This window comes from Dipodomys merriami, unplaced genomic scaffold (genome assembly GCF_024711535.1).
Source record: "Dipodomys merriami isolate MVZ:Mamm:240054 unplaced genomic scaffold, mDipMer1.0.p SCAF_7, whole genome shotgun sequence".
NCBI lineage: Eukaryota > Metazoa > Chordata > Mammalia > Rodentia > Heteromyidae > Dipodomys > Dipodomys merriami.
This window is the reverse complement of record NW_027206290.1, coordinates 50,237,910-50,252,568: the sequence shown is the minus strand read 5'-3', so window position 1 is coordinate 50,252,568 and position 14,659 is coordinate 50,237,910. Positions and strand designations below refer to the sequence as shown.

Genomic DNA, 14,659 nt, shown 5'->3' with positions numbered 1-14,659 from the left:
GCAGAAAATCTGAGTGAACATCAGTCTGAGTTAAAGCTCTGGTGTTGACATGCACATGCGCGCATGTGCACACACACACAAACACACACAAAATAGTAATAATAGTAAGTATTAAGTATTAGTGATAGCAAAGGCTGTGAACATGGATTTGAGATCTTTATTTCTAATATAAAATATTTGGTGGTAAGTAATGCTTTGTTGACTCTCCGAAATTTTAGTATATTATTTCATTTCCATTAAGCATGAACTGTTTTCTAATTTTTCCATTGTTACAGTTTAGGTCTGGAATGTCCCCAAAACCCAGATGTGAAAGCCTCATTCAACTCAGCTAGGCAATACTGTGAAGGCACTTTTAAAAGGCTGGGCCTCGTGAAAATTAGGACATTTTGGAAGTGTCCTTGGAGTAGACCTAGTTCCCTATTCATTGCTTCCCCTCCCCCCCAGAGTTTTCCTGATTGGTTCATTTACTTGTCTAGAGTAACTATAAGCTTTAGAACTGTCTTGTCCAATTCTGGTATGTGGGATTGTTTGGCATAGTGAACACATTTGTATTTTTCTTAACATTACATTTACCAATGTTCTTAAAGTAATTACTGAGCTTTATGTTAAATCTTTTTCAGAGCTGATGCTTCTGTCTATTCCAGTCTTTTGGGTTTCTCTAAAGTGCTGTCAAGTTTTTCTCCTACAAGCAAGCATAGTAAATGACTTAACAGATGGGAGGAGGTATACCAGGCTTGGGATAGTGGCTGTCCCCGGGAAAAGAAGATCAAGGATTACTGAGTAGCTCTTTATCTCTGTACAAGTCTGTAGCAGAATCTCATTTTAAATACATCTAGTTGGTGAACATACCCCTTTTATTAATTTCTATATTTTGAAATACAGAATTTTTTAAAGCTAAAAAACTTAGAAGTCAGTTTTAATAGAAAAGAATTTATTGCAAATACAGTGACTTTCATGTTGCAGTAGTACATTCTGATAAACCAAATGGCTATCAATAAAGTATATTTTAGACATAAAACTATACCTTATAGTACATTTGTACATTAACTAAATGTACATATATGCATTTCCAGTGTGATGACATTTCAATGAGAAGATTGTATTCACAATAAACACCACCATCCCTGAGTCTATGACCTTGGTTAAGTTCCACCCAGAGATTCCCGTCCCCCTAGCCCCCCATGGCCGTTGGTAGTTCCCACAAAGGGAAGTCTATCTGGAATGTGTGTATAGAACCACCATTGAGAGTCTTAATGATGTAAGCCATGAAATGGTAAAACCATACAGAACCTCGATGCTGCATTTTAATGTTTCCAGTCTAAAGTACCACACAAAATATTTAACCACTTGCTCTTAGTTGTTGTTTGTTGAGTCCCAGATTTTGTCTCACTAGTATCAAAATTGAAAATTTAAGCTGTGCATGGTGGTTCAAGCCTGTAGTCCTAACTGCTTTGAAGCTGAGATCTGGATGATCGTGATTTGATGCCAGCTCAGACAAAAAGAAGTTCCCAGGATTCTGTCTCAACCAAGGGCTAGGTGCAGTGGTGCACACCTGTTAACCCCAGTGACAAGAGAAAGCACAAGTAGGAGGATCCCAGACCAGGCTAGCTGGTACACAAAGCAAATCTCTACCTCAAAAATAACTTGTGCAAAAAGAGGCTAGGGATGTGGCAGGTAGAACACCAGCCTAGCAAGCATAAGGCCCTGAGTTTACTACTCATAAAAGGAATTCAGGGAAATTATCTAGGACCACCATAAAAAGTTTATTGTACATAGCTACTTCCCTGGCCTCTGGCACATAGTTGTAAGGTGAAGAACGAATCATAGTCCTCATGGGTCTGAAGGTGCATAGCTAATGAGCAGAAAGTTATGGCATCAGAATGGCTTGATTCTAACATATTTTCCTTAGTGTGTACTCTAGGAAAACTAGCAGTCTATACAGAGAGGGATGCTGGTGCAATCTTACTAATGAGTTTGTTGAGAGCTCGAACTTTTTCTTCCAAGATGCGGCTCTTCCTCTCTGCACATAGTTGTTTCTCTTCTGTAACCTGAAGAGCTTTCATGAGATGAGAGTTTTCCACATACAGCTCCTTGAGCAACAAGTCAGATTTGCTGTTCTTTTCAAACTGAAAGTAGAGAAAGCCCTAATTACTGAGAATCAGGTGCAGAAATGCTATGTGGTTGGCCCACTCACATCCCTCTCCATCTGCCCTAGCATGGTCTCCTGGTTCCTAAGGCTCTGACACAGACAGCAGTGTTTGTTCCCTGGTATGAGGGAGGAAACTTGAGAATCTGTGGAACTGTGTAGTAAGGAAAATATAAGAACATTATGAGAATGGTGGGGTTTTTTGCACAAAATGAAGACCAGGAGCCCCCCTAGTGTAATGTAAAATCTTGGGGTCCCAAAAATGTTTGTTTCATCTCTACCCTGTTGCCATTGCCCAGAAAAGCCACATAACACATAGTCACATGGAACAAAGAAAGAAAGGCTTATTGCCAGCAAAGGGACTGATGAGGCCAATTCTCATAAGGAGAAAAAGTGCTTGTCTTTGTCTAAGGTGACTACTTATAATCTAGAAGGGGTAGGAGGTAGGGACCTTGGTGCGGACACGTGGGCCAAGGACTGCATCACGGCAGGCTAGGATTTATGGTAGCTGCCCAAATAGTAGATAAGGGGCCTGTGGCTGGTCAGACTGAATGTCACTTTAAGGGGGTCCTGTTAATTTTTTTTTAAATGTTATTTATTGTAAAAATCCTGTATAGAGAGGTTACAATTACATGAGCAAGGTAATGAGTACATTTCCTATCAAGCATTGTTACCTCCTCCTTTTTTCCCCTTCCCTCCCTTCCCTCCTACCTCCACAACTATACTCTCCCCTCCCCCTTCTTCCCTCCCCACCTAAATTGTAAAGTTTGTTTTTCAACATAGTGTCTTGTGCATCTCATTGTTACAATGTAGCCTTATTTAAGCATTTTGTTTGTTACCTTCCCCTCCCCAAGCTAGAGAAGTGTATATACAAGATGCAGAGCACCATAATCAAATACAGTGAAAACAGGGGTTATACCATGGGGGAGGAACATAGAAAGAAACAAAAAAATCACATGGTACCTTATAAATATGTTAGAAACAATAGCAAGAAAGAAAAAACCACTTGTGTCCCTATCTTGGGGTTCATTTCGCTTAACATCATCTTATCTGGTCATATGTACATAGCTTTTGACCTTTTCTGCTTGTCCCAGACATACACTGGTTATTGCAAATAAGGGAAACCATGGGACCTATGTTTCTTTGGGCCTGGCTTACTTCACTTAATATAATTTTTTCCAAGTCTTTCCATTTCCTAACAAATGGGGCAATGCCATTCTTTCTGATGGAGGCACAGAATTCCATTGTGTATATATGTACCACATTTTCTTGATCCATTCATCTACTGAGGGGCATCTGGGTTGGTTCCATATCTTAGCTATGGTAAATAATGCTGCAGTAAACATAGTTGTGCTGGTAGCTTTAGTATGCTCTTGTTGGTCCTGTTACTTTTTATGGTTATAACTGACCCTATGGAGTGTCATCTCAAGGTAAGGGGGAGGAGGCCAATTATTTACTGCCTGCACCAAATTGGCCTTGTGTTGGTCACTCACTTTGGGAATGGTGCCTGCCAGGTCCTGGGAAGGAAAGGAACATGCTAAGCTATGGGAAAGGGGCCTATTGACTAACAGCCATGGTGCCACAGAGGACACGTGGAGGCCTTGCAACTGCCTTGGAGCCAAGTATGTGAGCTGCTCACCATTACCAGGTGGGTGTCAGCTCCATTTGGCAGCCCTCGCCGTGACTTTGTTCAAGACCCCATGGATCTGAGCACTGAGCTTCACGAATTCATTCAGCTACAAAGAATTTACTCGTTCGGCAAGTGGTTATGAATGCCCCTGTGTGCCCACAACTCTGGCAAAATCCCTGCTCTTGTGCAGCACACATTCTAGCAGAAAGGGCAGAGGGAAAATAAACACCCAGTAGGTGATAGATGACTGGTTTGGGTGAACAGAGGGGACCTGTAAGGACATTAGAATAGAGATGAATAAGCCACGGAATGAGTCAAGGCTGAGTATGAACACAGTAGGAAGAAGGAAAAACTTGAGAAAAGGCCCAGTGGCTGGCATATACTTGGTGTCTGGAGGAACATGGAATGGGAGGCAGATGAAAAGTCAAACGTTCTATGGCAGGGAGGGGGCACAGGAAAAGCACAGAGTAGGAAAACTTTGGAGATCATTGTCTCGTCTTTACTCAAGAAATATGAGAGACTCAATAGTCTATTTATAGAGGAGGGACAGGACCAGGACGTGGTATGGGTTTTAAGAGGCTGGCTATGCTCCTGTGCTAAGTGTACATTAGGGAAGATGCAGGAAACATGTTAGGAAACAGGAGATAAGGTAGGAATTGTTTGGGGTTTGGAGTCAACTTGGAAATAGCACTATAGAATAGCTGTGGACATCTGATGGTGGTAGGTTCAGCTATGGCCCCAAGGTCTTACACCTGAACCTGTGGCAGGAAGAGAGGAGGCAGGCAGGCGACAAATTCACAAATTCTGAAGGGTATTCATAAGGGGTAGGTTGAAATGATGGGATGAGGGAGGGTGAGCAGTGAAAGGTCTGTCCTATGGTGGCAGCCAGGCTCCAGGAGGCAGCTATGGAGTGGCAACCCTGGAGGAGGTAGAAGACACAGACATAGGATGGTGAGAGGTGGACATTTGAGAGCATGAGCAGGTCCCTGAACATATCTGGCCTCCCATGAGATAAACAGCCAAGTGGCAGATGAGAAGTTAGAAGACCTAGAAGTCAGAGGAAGAAGGAAGCAAGGAGGTAGCCTGCAGGGAGCACTGAGGGAGTAGAAGGGAAGAGGCAGATGGGCAGGTATGCAGGGAGTCACAAGGGGTTCAACCAGAATGAAGGTTTTGAAGGCCAGGAACAAAAGGGTGAGTGAGTGCAAGGAGTGACTAGAAAGGTCACTGCCGCAGATAGAGAGGAAGAGTTCCACAGAAGGGAACCTATCACCAGACCGATTAAGACTCATGATAGGAGTGACGATGGTCAAGATGTAGTGTGCTCATAAACATGTTGAATTGAAACATCTTTGTACAACTAAAGATAATCAAAAAAAATCTCATAAACAAGAGGCACAGACATCTGTTGACTCAGGATCTTTCAGGTAAAGGATCATACTCAATTCCTTGGAAGAAAAAATATTTGTTTAGGTTTCACATTTCTCTTGAAATGTCTGTCAGTCATTTCTCCCAGCAGTGAGTGGTGGTGAGTGGATCTCCGGATAGCTGGTGCCTTGTAGTCAGGGCTGTCCCCCATAGCCGGTTCCTGCAGGGCCCAGGTCTTGTCCTTCACTGCATGCTAAACAGGTTGTTTCCCTTTTGGTGCCACCTTCTTTCTCACCTGTATAGAGGACTACTAGTTTTTATACACCTATGAGCTGTAGTTGCCTTGTTTTTTAAATTTTTTTTAAATTACTTTGCCACTCAGAGCAGCTAAATTTACCAGAGTAATATCACTAGAAATACAGACCATATTGTACTCTTCAGTGGCTTCAGATAAACGAGATCCAAACTCCTGACCTTAACCTAAAGGACACACAGGCTAGGCTCTGCACATAGGCTCACACAATGTTTGTTTTGTTGGTCGTGGGGTTTGAACTCTGGGCCTGGGCACTGCCCCTGAGCTCTTCAGCTCAAGGCAAGCGCTCTACCACTTGAGACACAGCACCACTTCCGGTTTTCTGATGGTTTTATTGTAGGTAAGAGTTTCACAAAGTCTTTCCTGTCTTGGCTGGCTTTGAACCTCGATCCTCAGATCTCATCCTTCTGATTAGCTAGGATTACAGGCATGAGCCACTAGGTTCACACAATTTTTGGTGACTTCCTTGTGGTCCCCAGCACACATGGATAAGTATCATTCATGCTGCCCTGTGGCCAGGTTACAACTTGTATTCAATCGCCAGTGCACAAGACAGTCCCATAGTGAACAACAGAGCCTTCTAAAATCTGCCTTGCTGATTCCAGGGACACAGCTAGACATGCCATGCTAAGTAACTGGGCATCTGCTCCAATGCTACTCAGAGCTGTCCCTACCACACCTGTGCCCTCTCCCTCCACTCCTTCCTCAGAGGGCTACCATAGCCAAGGTCATCTGTGCTGCCAGAATAAGGTCCTCAAGGCAGGTTCAGGCTGTCCGCCTCAGGATCTGCCTACAGCAGTGCCTCTGCCAAGAGTAGGTGCTAGGAGTGTTTGCTATGTGACTGAAGCAACCAACAATTAAATGAATGATATCCTTTCTAAGATGGAGTAAAACACCATCAGGATTTTGAGCCCATGCTTGTAAATCCAGGAGGCAGGGAGAAGGACTGCAGGTTTGTTTTTTCTTGGTCCATTGTGGGGTTTGAACTCAGGTCCAGGGCACTGTCTCTGAGCTCTTTTGCTCAAGGCTAGCACTTTACCACTTGAAGCCACAGCTTCACTTGCAGATTTATGGTAATTGGAGATCCGAGTTTCTCACACAGCTGGGTGCTGGTGACTCACACCTATAATCCTAGTCACTCAGGAGGCTGAGATAGGAGGATCTAGGATCATGATTCAAAAGCCAGCCAGCCTGCGTAAGAAAGGCTGTGAGACTGTTCTCTAATCAACCACAAGAAAACTGGAAGTGGTGCTGTGGCTCAAAGTGGTAGAGCACTAGCCTTGAGCTAAAGAGCTCAGGGACAGCACCCAGGCCCTGAGTTCAAGCCTCACAACTGACAAAAAGGAAAAAAAAAGTTTCACAGTTTCCTGCCTGGGCTGGATCCTCAGATCTCAGCCTCCTGAGTAGCTAGGATTACAGACATGAGCCACCAGTGCCTGGCAGGACTTCAGTTTTAGAAAGGCTCTAAGCAAAAAGTTAGCATGACTCTTGTCTCATAGTGGTTCACACCTATAATCCTAGCTACTCATCAGACTGACATCTGACAATAAAGGTTCAAAGCCAGCCTCAAAAGACAAATCTAAGAGTCATTCCAATTAGCCAGCAAAAAGCTAGAAGTAGAAGTGTAGCTCAAGTGGTAGAGCACCAGTCATGTGGAGAATGAGAGTACAAGGCTCTGAGTTCAAGCCCAGGTACTAGCACAAAATAAAATGGGGATTTAAAAAAACCCTGCAGCTGGCACCAGTGGCTCATACCTGTAATCCTAGCTATTTAGGAAACCAAGCTCTGAGGATTGTGATTTGAAGCTACCCAGGCAGAAAAGTCCATGAAACTCTTATCTCCAATAAACCACTCAGGGACAGCACCCAGGCACCGAGTTCAAGCCCCAGGACTGTCAAAAAAAATAAACTAAAAAACCCTGCATAATGCTGACCACATATATGGTATACATATGTGCACATCGGAGGGAAACTAGGAGGAGGACATAGACCCAGAGGGAAACGGGAAAACATACAACATCAGCTTCACTGGACGAACTAAGCAACTCAATGGCAGCGATGAGAGGGAAAGAATGAGTGGGAAAGAGGGAACAGCTGACAGTATGCAAAAGAAAAGGAATGTACATATCACCCGATATGGAAGAAATAACTATACTTTCAAAGCTCATAGAAGTCATAAACTTTATAGACCACGATAGAGACCATTTGCCCCAAGAAGGTTAGAATGTGCTGTGACTTTAACTAAGTATCACTATCCCACAATATTGTGAAATTTGATGTAATCACTTGATCACAATGTAAAAAAAGAAGCTATGTATGCTAAAAATGAAAATAAAACAACAGCAAAAAACCCTGCATAGTAGTTGATGCCTGTGATCCAAGCTTTGTGGGAGGCAAAGGTAGGAGACTTTCCATCCTAGGCTGGCCCAGAAATACAAGATCAAGTATCTGGGCCAAGTACTTTATCTGAAAAAAAAATGAAGCATGGCTCAAGTGGTAGAGTGCTTACAAGATTGAGGACCTGAGTTCAAGGACCAGTACCACCAACACAAACAAAAGTGATCTTGAATTCCCCACAGTAAATGCACATGATGTGTGAGTATAGTATGAGATATGTATTTAGGAAAATCAGTCTTCTATGGGTTACTTTTTTTTTTTAACTCTGGGGCTGAGCGCTGCCCCTCAGCTCTTCAGCTCAAGGCTAGGGCTCTAGCACTTAAGCCACAGCGCCACGTCCAGTTTTCTGGTGGTTTTATTGTAGGTAAGAGTTTCACAGCCTTTCCTGCCTGGGCTGGCTTTGAACCATAATCCTCAGATCTCAGCCTCCTGAGTAGCTAGGATTACAGGCGTGAGTCACCGGTGCCTGGCTATGGATTACTTTTAACCTGAAAATATTTGTACTTTTTCTGGTGACGTTTAGCTGAATCTAAAGGCTGCAATTGGCCCCAGGACATGGCGCCTGCTGGATTCTCTGTGCCAGTTGCTGGGCAAGGTGGTGACAGGGAGAGAAGAATGCATGGAGCGGGCCGCTGGCACTCACCTGATCTTTCAGCTCCTCCACCTTCTCCTGCAGGAGCCACTCCACGTTCTGTAGCCGCATCTCCGCCTCTCTCATCTGTTCTTCCCTGGATCTCAGCTGTTGCTGGTGTTCTTCCTGACACCAAAGGTGACAAAACAATGTTAACTTTTAAGAAGAAGCCTTGGGGCTGGGAAGGTAGCTCAGCGGTACAGTGCATGCCTTGCAAGCATGAGGCCCTGGGTTCGATTCCTCAGCACCACATAAATAGACAAAGCCAGCAAAAAACAAAAAACACCCTTTGGGCTGGGAAGGTGGCTCAGTGGTAGAGTGCTTGCCTTGCATGCAAGAGGCCCTGGGTTCAATTCCTCAGCACCACATAAGCAGAAAAAGCCAGAAGTGGCACTGTGGCTCAAGTGGTAGAGTGCTAGCCTTGAGCTGAAGAGCTGAGGGACAGCACCCAGGCCCAGAGCTCAGGCCCCATGACTGGCAAAAAAAAAAAAAAAAAAAAAAAGAAGAAGAAGCCTTCTAGGATTTATTTATAATAAAGTGGAACTTGGCTAAAATGCAGAAATCTGTGTGTGACATTAGTGATCTTTCTTCTGTATGGAATTTAATCCCAGCTAGGTGGGAGGCATAGATAGTTTCGAAATGTGATTATATGTGCCATTTGCAGTTTAGATATATCTGTCGTAAGCCATAAAGTGACTGTCATTCTGTAGACCCTGCTTTATCCTCAAAGAACCGATCTGAGATTTTAATCTGAAACAACTTACACAAAGCAAATCTTGCTAACTGTTGTGTTCTGATGATCCCCTACTTGGATTGCTTTATGGTATAAAGACAGAACAGGTCTGTCTGAGCTGAGTGGGTCAGCTGGTTCCATGTGCACCTCAGACTAACCTCCCATCCCTGAACCCTCCTCATTCTTTCTTTCAAGGACTAGGATCCTACAACTTCCCCCATTCCATGAGCTGGCCTTCAGGGCCCTCTGTTTACACAACCAGCTTAAAACAACCCTACTCACCCATTGTGAATCCAGTTTTCTCCTAGCCTCCTCCTTCTGGAGGCTGAGCAGGTGCTGCAGTTCTGCCACACGGGCCCCAGGCACCAGCTGGCCCATCTGTTCCTGCAGACACTGGACCTTCTGCTCATGCTGACCCTGTGCTGCCTCTAGTCTCCGGTGGGCACTGTACAACTGCACCTCAGATGGACAACAGTTTTGGTAGAAGTGAGTGTCCAGGGACATCAGGAGACCCAGCAAAGGTGCTGGTGAGCTATACTCTGAGCCTAACACCACCTCCACTGTCAGGGCAGTAAAACCCACTCCCTCTTCTGTGGTATAGTGATCCTTAAAGGTATATCAGCACCCAGGGATCCAGAGCCCAACTCTTATCAGCTAGAGCATCCCCACAGGATAGAGGCAGAAAGGCTTGGTCTGTCAACCTTTGAACAACAGTGCAGGGACTTAACATGGGATCATTACAGAATAATCAGATTCTGTCCCTCCCAGATTGCTTCATAGAACTGAGTGAAATAGAAACTATGTAAGCTGCATGTGGTAATTTCCTTTTCTGTCGGGCTTTCATACTTCTAAGAAGAAGCTATGCCCTTGGTTCCAGAGTGTGATCACTGCAACTTCTGGGTCTTCAACCACAGTGGGGTGCTCAGAGCCCATTGGTGTTATAAGTACACATTGTTACTAAACTATGCATAATTTAGCCAATAATTTTGTTGTTGTTGTTTTTTATATAGTGAAGCAGCAAGCTTACTGAAAGCAAAAGTAGAGTACAGACTCTATAATGAGGTGCCCCAAAGCTGGGAGACCCAACAACTTTGATTAAGCAATGAGAAGTAAGATCTGAACACAATTTAAAGCAATCTAACTTGGGAGCTTCCATCTAAAAATACACAGAATTTCCTTTGGAACCATAGAACTGACTGCGTCAGTGTGATTCACCTCTGAGACTTCATAGACAGGAGGAGGAGTCACAACTCTCACAGGGGCTCCTTCTGAGGCAGGTGTGATGTGACCCCATGGTCAAGAGGAAAGGAAGACACGTGGGCCTGGTTGTGTCTGACAAGCTGTGCGACCTCCCACTAGCCCAATAATCTCTCTAGGCTGACTAGGCACAGCAATGCAGTCAGCATATTATCGACACTTTTCCTGGACTGGGACTGGATTAAGTGCCTACCACCATTGCATGTACCCACCTGCTCTTGAGTTTCTTGAAGGCTTTCTGTCAGTTCTGACTGTGACAGCCTCAGGTTCTGACATTCCTGATTCATATGCTCAAGTTCAACTTCAAGTTTTTGGATTTGTTTATCCTGTTTGTAAAATATCAATCTCTCAGGTCTAAGAAATATCTTAACAGCCTGATACATTCAATACAGAAATTTCAGAGAAGAAATTGCAAAATATAAACCACTTATGAGCCTGGGGCCCATGCCTGACATATTATCACAATTCTATGCCCTTTTCTGCCCAGAGCAGGTCCATCAAGATGCTGACATGAGAACACAAAGATGGCATGCTGCTTTCTTCCTAACTGTCCCTGGACAATTTTTCCCCAGACACTCAATGTTATTGAGAGCTAGGTTTTTAATGGTTGTACCCTAATGTATCCATGCCCCTAATGTTGATGATTCAAACTAATTCAAGTTCTATTTTGCTATTATAAATAGCACCACAGTTGGGTGCTGGTGGCTCACACCTGTAATCCTAGCTACTCAGGAGGCTGAGATCTGAGAATGGCAGTTTGAAGACAGTCCAGTCAGGAAAATCCATGAGACAGTTATGTCCAATTAGCTGCCAGAAAACCAGACGTGGCGCTATGGCTCAAAGTGGTAGAGTGCTAGCCTTGAGTGAAAAAGCTCAGGGACAGCATGTTGGCCCTGAGTTCAATCTACATGACTGAAATAAATAAATAAATAAACAAACAAACAGCACTGCAACAAAAATAACTTCCAGTTAAATCTTTCTATAATGTTTCCCCCAAGCGAAATTATGAAGTTATAACATGTCGACAATTGTTCTGATTTAACTTCATGCTGCTGCTTTTTCTAGATCCTGGAGATGTGCCAGGGCTGCAAGGGTCCACTCACTTCTCTAGGACTCCTGAAGCCCTTCTCCTCATGCTGGGGTCACCACCTCCTGGACCATAGGGTTTTTCTTGACTTGTTAGCATCTGGGTCCCAAATGCCTTGGTCCTGAACACAGCTGCCTTTCAGGGCCTCTTACCTGCTGCTGCTCCCTTTGGCTAGCCTCCTCCAACCTCTGCATTAACAGCTGAATGGCAACATGACGTTTCTCCTTCCAGGCCTGGTGGGTGGAAGTGTCCCCTTCCAGCTGAAGGACCCTGCAGTTGATCTGTGACAATTCATCCTTGTAGTTCTGGATCTACAGTAAAAAGGGTAAAATGATTGATTGACAAATATGCTTTTAAAACGGCAGTTCCACTGAGATTATTCCAATGGTTCCCATCAGGCACAACTTTGTTCCTCTGGGAGCATTTGGCAGCTTTTAGACAAATTGGATTGTCACAGAGGGGACAGGAGGAGATACTGGTTCAAGTGAGTGGAGGCCCTCAACGTCCTGCCAGGATGGAAGGTGAGGGTCAAAACTCTGCTCTGCTTCTTTGAAAACACACCAAGCAATTGTCTAGAGACCTTCCAGGACTCTGGTCCTCCATGGTTATTTCAAAGGTATTTTAAGCAATGTAAAAATTTTAAAACGTCGCTAAAATTGAAGCATGAGAAAGAATCTCCTCAAAATGTCACCTGCTCTATAGTTGTAAACCCAGCGTTTAATGTCTCTAAATTGTGCCTTTAGCTTTTTTTCAACAGCCACTGCCTAGCAGTCGGTTCAGCAAATGCTCAGGGGTAGACAGGGAAGGCATTAGGCACAGAAACAGCAGCTAGGAGGGTGGCCTTACAGTTTTTCCCCCCATGGAAATTCCAGTTGTGCTTATTTGCTTTTCCCACAGGGGTCAGTTTGGAAAAGAGGGAACAGCATTGTGGGGGGGGGGCACGAGGTGGGCAGGATGTCCTCTGAAACACACTCCCAGAACTTGGCAGTGTTTTGTGGGTTTTCAAAGCATATAATGAAACCTTGAAAGTGCCTCAATTTGGCTTCATGCAGGGTTAGCAAAGTGTCTACACTATTCTGGAGCTCCTCTCTGAGAGTTAATCTCACCTTAATCCCTCCCCATAATCTCAGGATTGAGGGTAGAAATGTTTTGAATACACCGTAAACCCCTGGAAGCTCTGGCCAGTGAGATACCTATCTTCTCCCTCTTTTTCTCCTCCATGTCCTCCTAATTCTCCTTTTCTTCTTGTCTTTCTCTTCCTCCCCTAGTGTTTATTATGTTTTATGGTGATTTTTTTTTTCCAGTCATGGGGCTTGAACTCTGGACCTGGACGCTGTCTCTCAGCTCTTCAGCTCAGGCTAGCGCTTCACCACTTGAGCCATAGCGCCACTTCCGGTTTCTGGTGGTTAATTGGAGATAAAAACCTCATGGACTTTCCTGCCCGGGCTGGCTTTGAACTGCGATGCTCAGATCTCAATCTCCTGAGTAGCTAGGATTACAGAAGTTAGCCACCAGCATCCGGCTTTTGTGAAAATTTTTAAAAATTGTTTTTCTATATCAATAAACGTATCACCTTGTCTTTTGAGGATAGCCTTGATTTTATTAGTAGGAACAAAATAGTTCTTTAGCTCCTAAGCTAAATGGACTAGTCCATTTTCTTCTATTCATCTGTAGTATTTAGCATTTTTGGAAACAATTTCAAACTTAAAGAATGGCTGCGAGTATAGATCATTATAAGGATTCTTACAACAGTACCTTCGGCATGTTCCCTGCTAGATGTGCACACACATGCCTGCACAGGACACACAGGCATAACCAATGTTTCCTCCACCCTAGCCCTGCTGTGAGTTTCTGAGAACCGGTATGCTCCTGCACAGCAAAAACCTTGATATCACACATGCATTTGTTTTAGCAGCTGGTCCAGTGACACCCTTTCAGTCATGCTGAGTTAGCATCTTTGAATCTGGGCTGTTCCTTAGCCTTTGTCTTCGCCGTGTATGTGTGCATGTGCATACATGGCAGTGTTAGGACTTGAATTTAGGACTTCACTTTTTCACTCAAGGCTATACCATTTGAGACACACTTCCATTTCTGGCTTTTTGGTGGTTAACTGGAGATCACGGTCTCATGGAGTTCCTCTCTGAGCTGGCTTCAAACTATGATCCTAAGATCTTAGTCTCCTCAGTAGCTAAGAATATAGGCATGACCCACTGGTGCCTGGCTCTCTTTTTGACATGTGTCTGGCCAAGTGTTAGAGCATGTCACCTAGGCAGGAGTATGTATCTACAATTTCTGGTTTCAAGCATGACAAGAGCTTAGAACTTCCAACCTCCCAATGACAAAAAAAGCAAAATAAGCAAAATCATCAACTCTTCTTAAATCCATCAGAGAACCAAGGTCACAGGGCAAACCAAAGCCTGACAACCAGAGAGAGACTGGAAATGAGAGGATCACAGTATGCCAGAGGCAGAAGGCAGTGGCCACAAACCATTAAGCAAAGTTGAATGGTAAAGACAAATGCCAGAGGCCAGGCTAGCTTAAGAGTTATAGTGCTGGGTTCCATAATGTGGGTCCACTTACTGTGAGGGGTCCCAAACATCCTTGACCTCATCAAGTTCTCATAGAAGAAAAGGATTAGAGAATAATCCCCTACACCAGACTTCCAACAAGAAGAGGGGAATTTACTACTATGGATTGTAATTATGGTTGGAAATAGGGCTTTCAAGAGATAATTATAGTTACATTTTTCCTTAAGGTGGGATAGCAATTGAACTAGTACCTTATGAGAAGAGACCTCTCTCCCTCACATGTAAGGACAGTGAGAAGCTATCTGTAAGCTACGAAGAAGGCCCTCACCGGAAACCAAGCCAGACAGTATTTCCATCCTCCAGACTTAGAAATAAATGTAAGTTTGGGTGTGTCGTATTTTATTATGGCATCCTAAGCAAATTAAGGCACTAAGAAAGTTTGAAGGACATTCAAAGTTTTCCCTCAATGAAAATGACTCCACCAGAGCCTGTCCAACCCAGGAGGAGCACCCAACTGTACGCCTCCAGCCTTCCTGTCTTAATATCTACCTACCAGGATGGCAAGAAGAAAAG

General features: G+C 44.1%; 1 protein-coding gene across 6 annotated transcripts in view; it reads right to left on the bottom strand.

Moving 5' to 3' along the window:
• Positions 1-903: 903 nt before the first annotated feature.
• Ninl (ninein like) overlaps positions 904-14,659 on the bottom strand; it is a 129,645-nt gene continuing 115,889 nt past the window's right edge. For 3 of the 6 annotated variants that reach the window (XM_070006620.1, XM_070006618.1, XM_070006619.1), the window contains exons 21-25: positions 11,711-11,869; positions 10,684-10,797; positions 9,497-9,673; positions 8,494-8,607; positions 904-2,126 (exon numbers count right to left, since the gene is read on the bottom strand). In XM_070006620.1, the coding sequence (XP_069862721.1) occupies positions 1,935-2,126; positions 8,494-8,607; positions 9,497-9,673; positions 10,684-10,797; positions 11,711-11,869 (756 nt within the window). In that variant the 3' untranslated portion in view covers positions 904-1,934. The remainder of the gene's footprint in view (positions 2,127-8,493; positions 8,608-9,496; positions 9,674-10,683; positions 10,798-11,710; positions 11,870-14,659) is intronic. The other 3 variants (XM_070006621.1, XM_070006622.1, XM_070006623.1) reach the window with 3 other exon arrangements.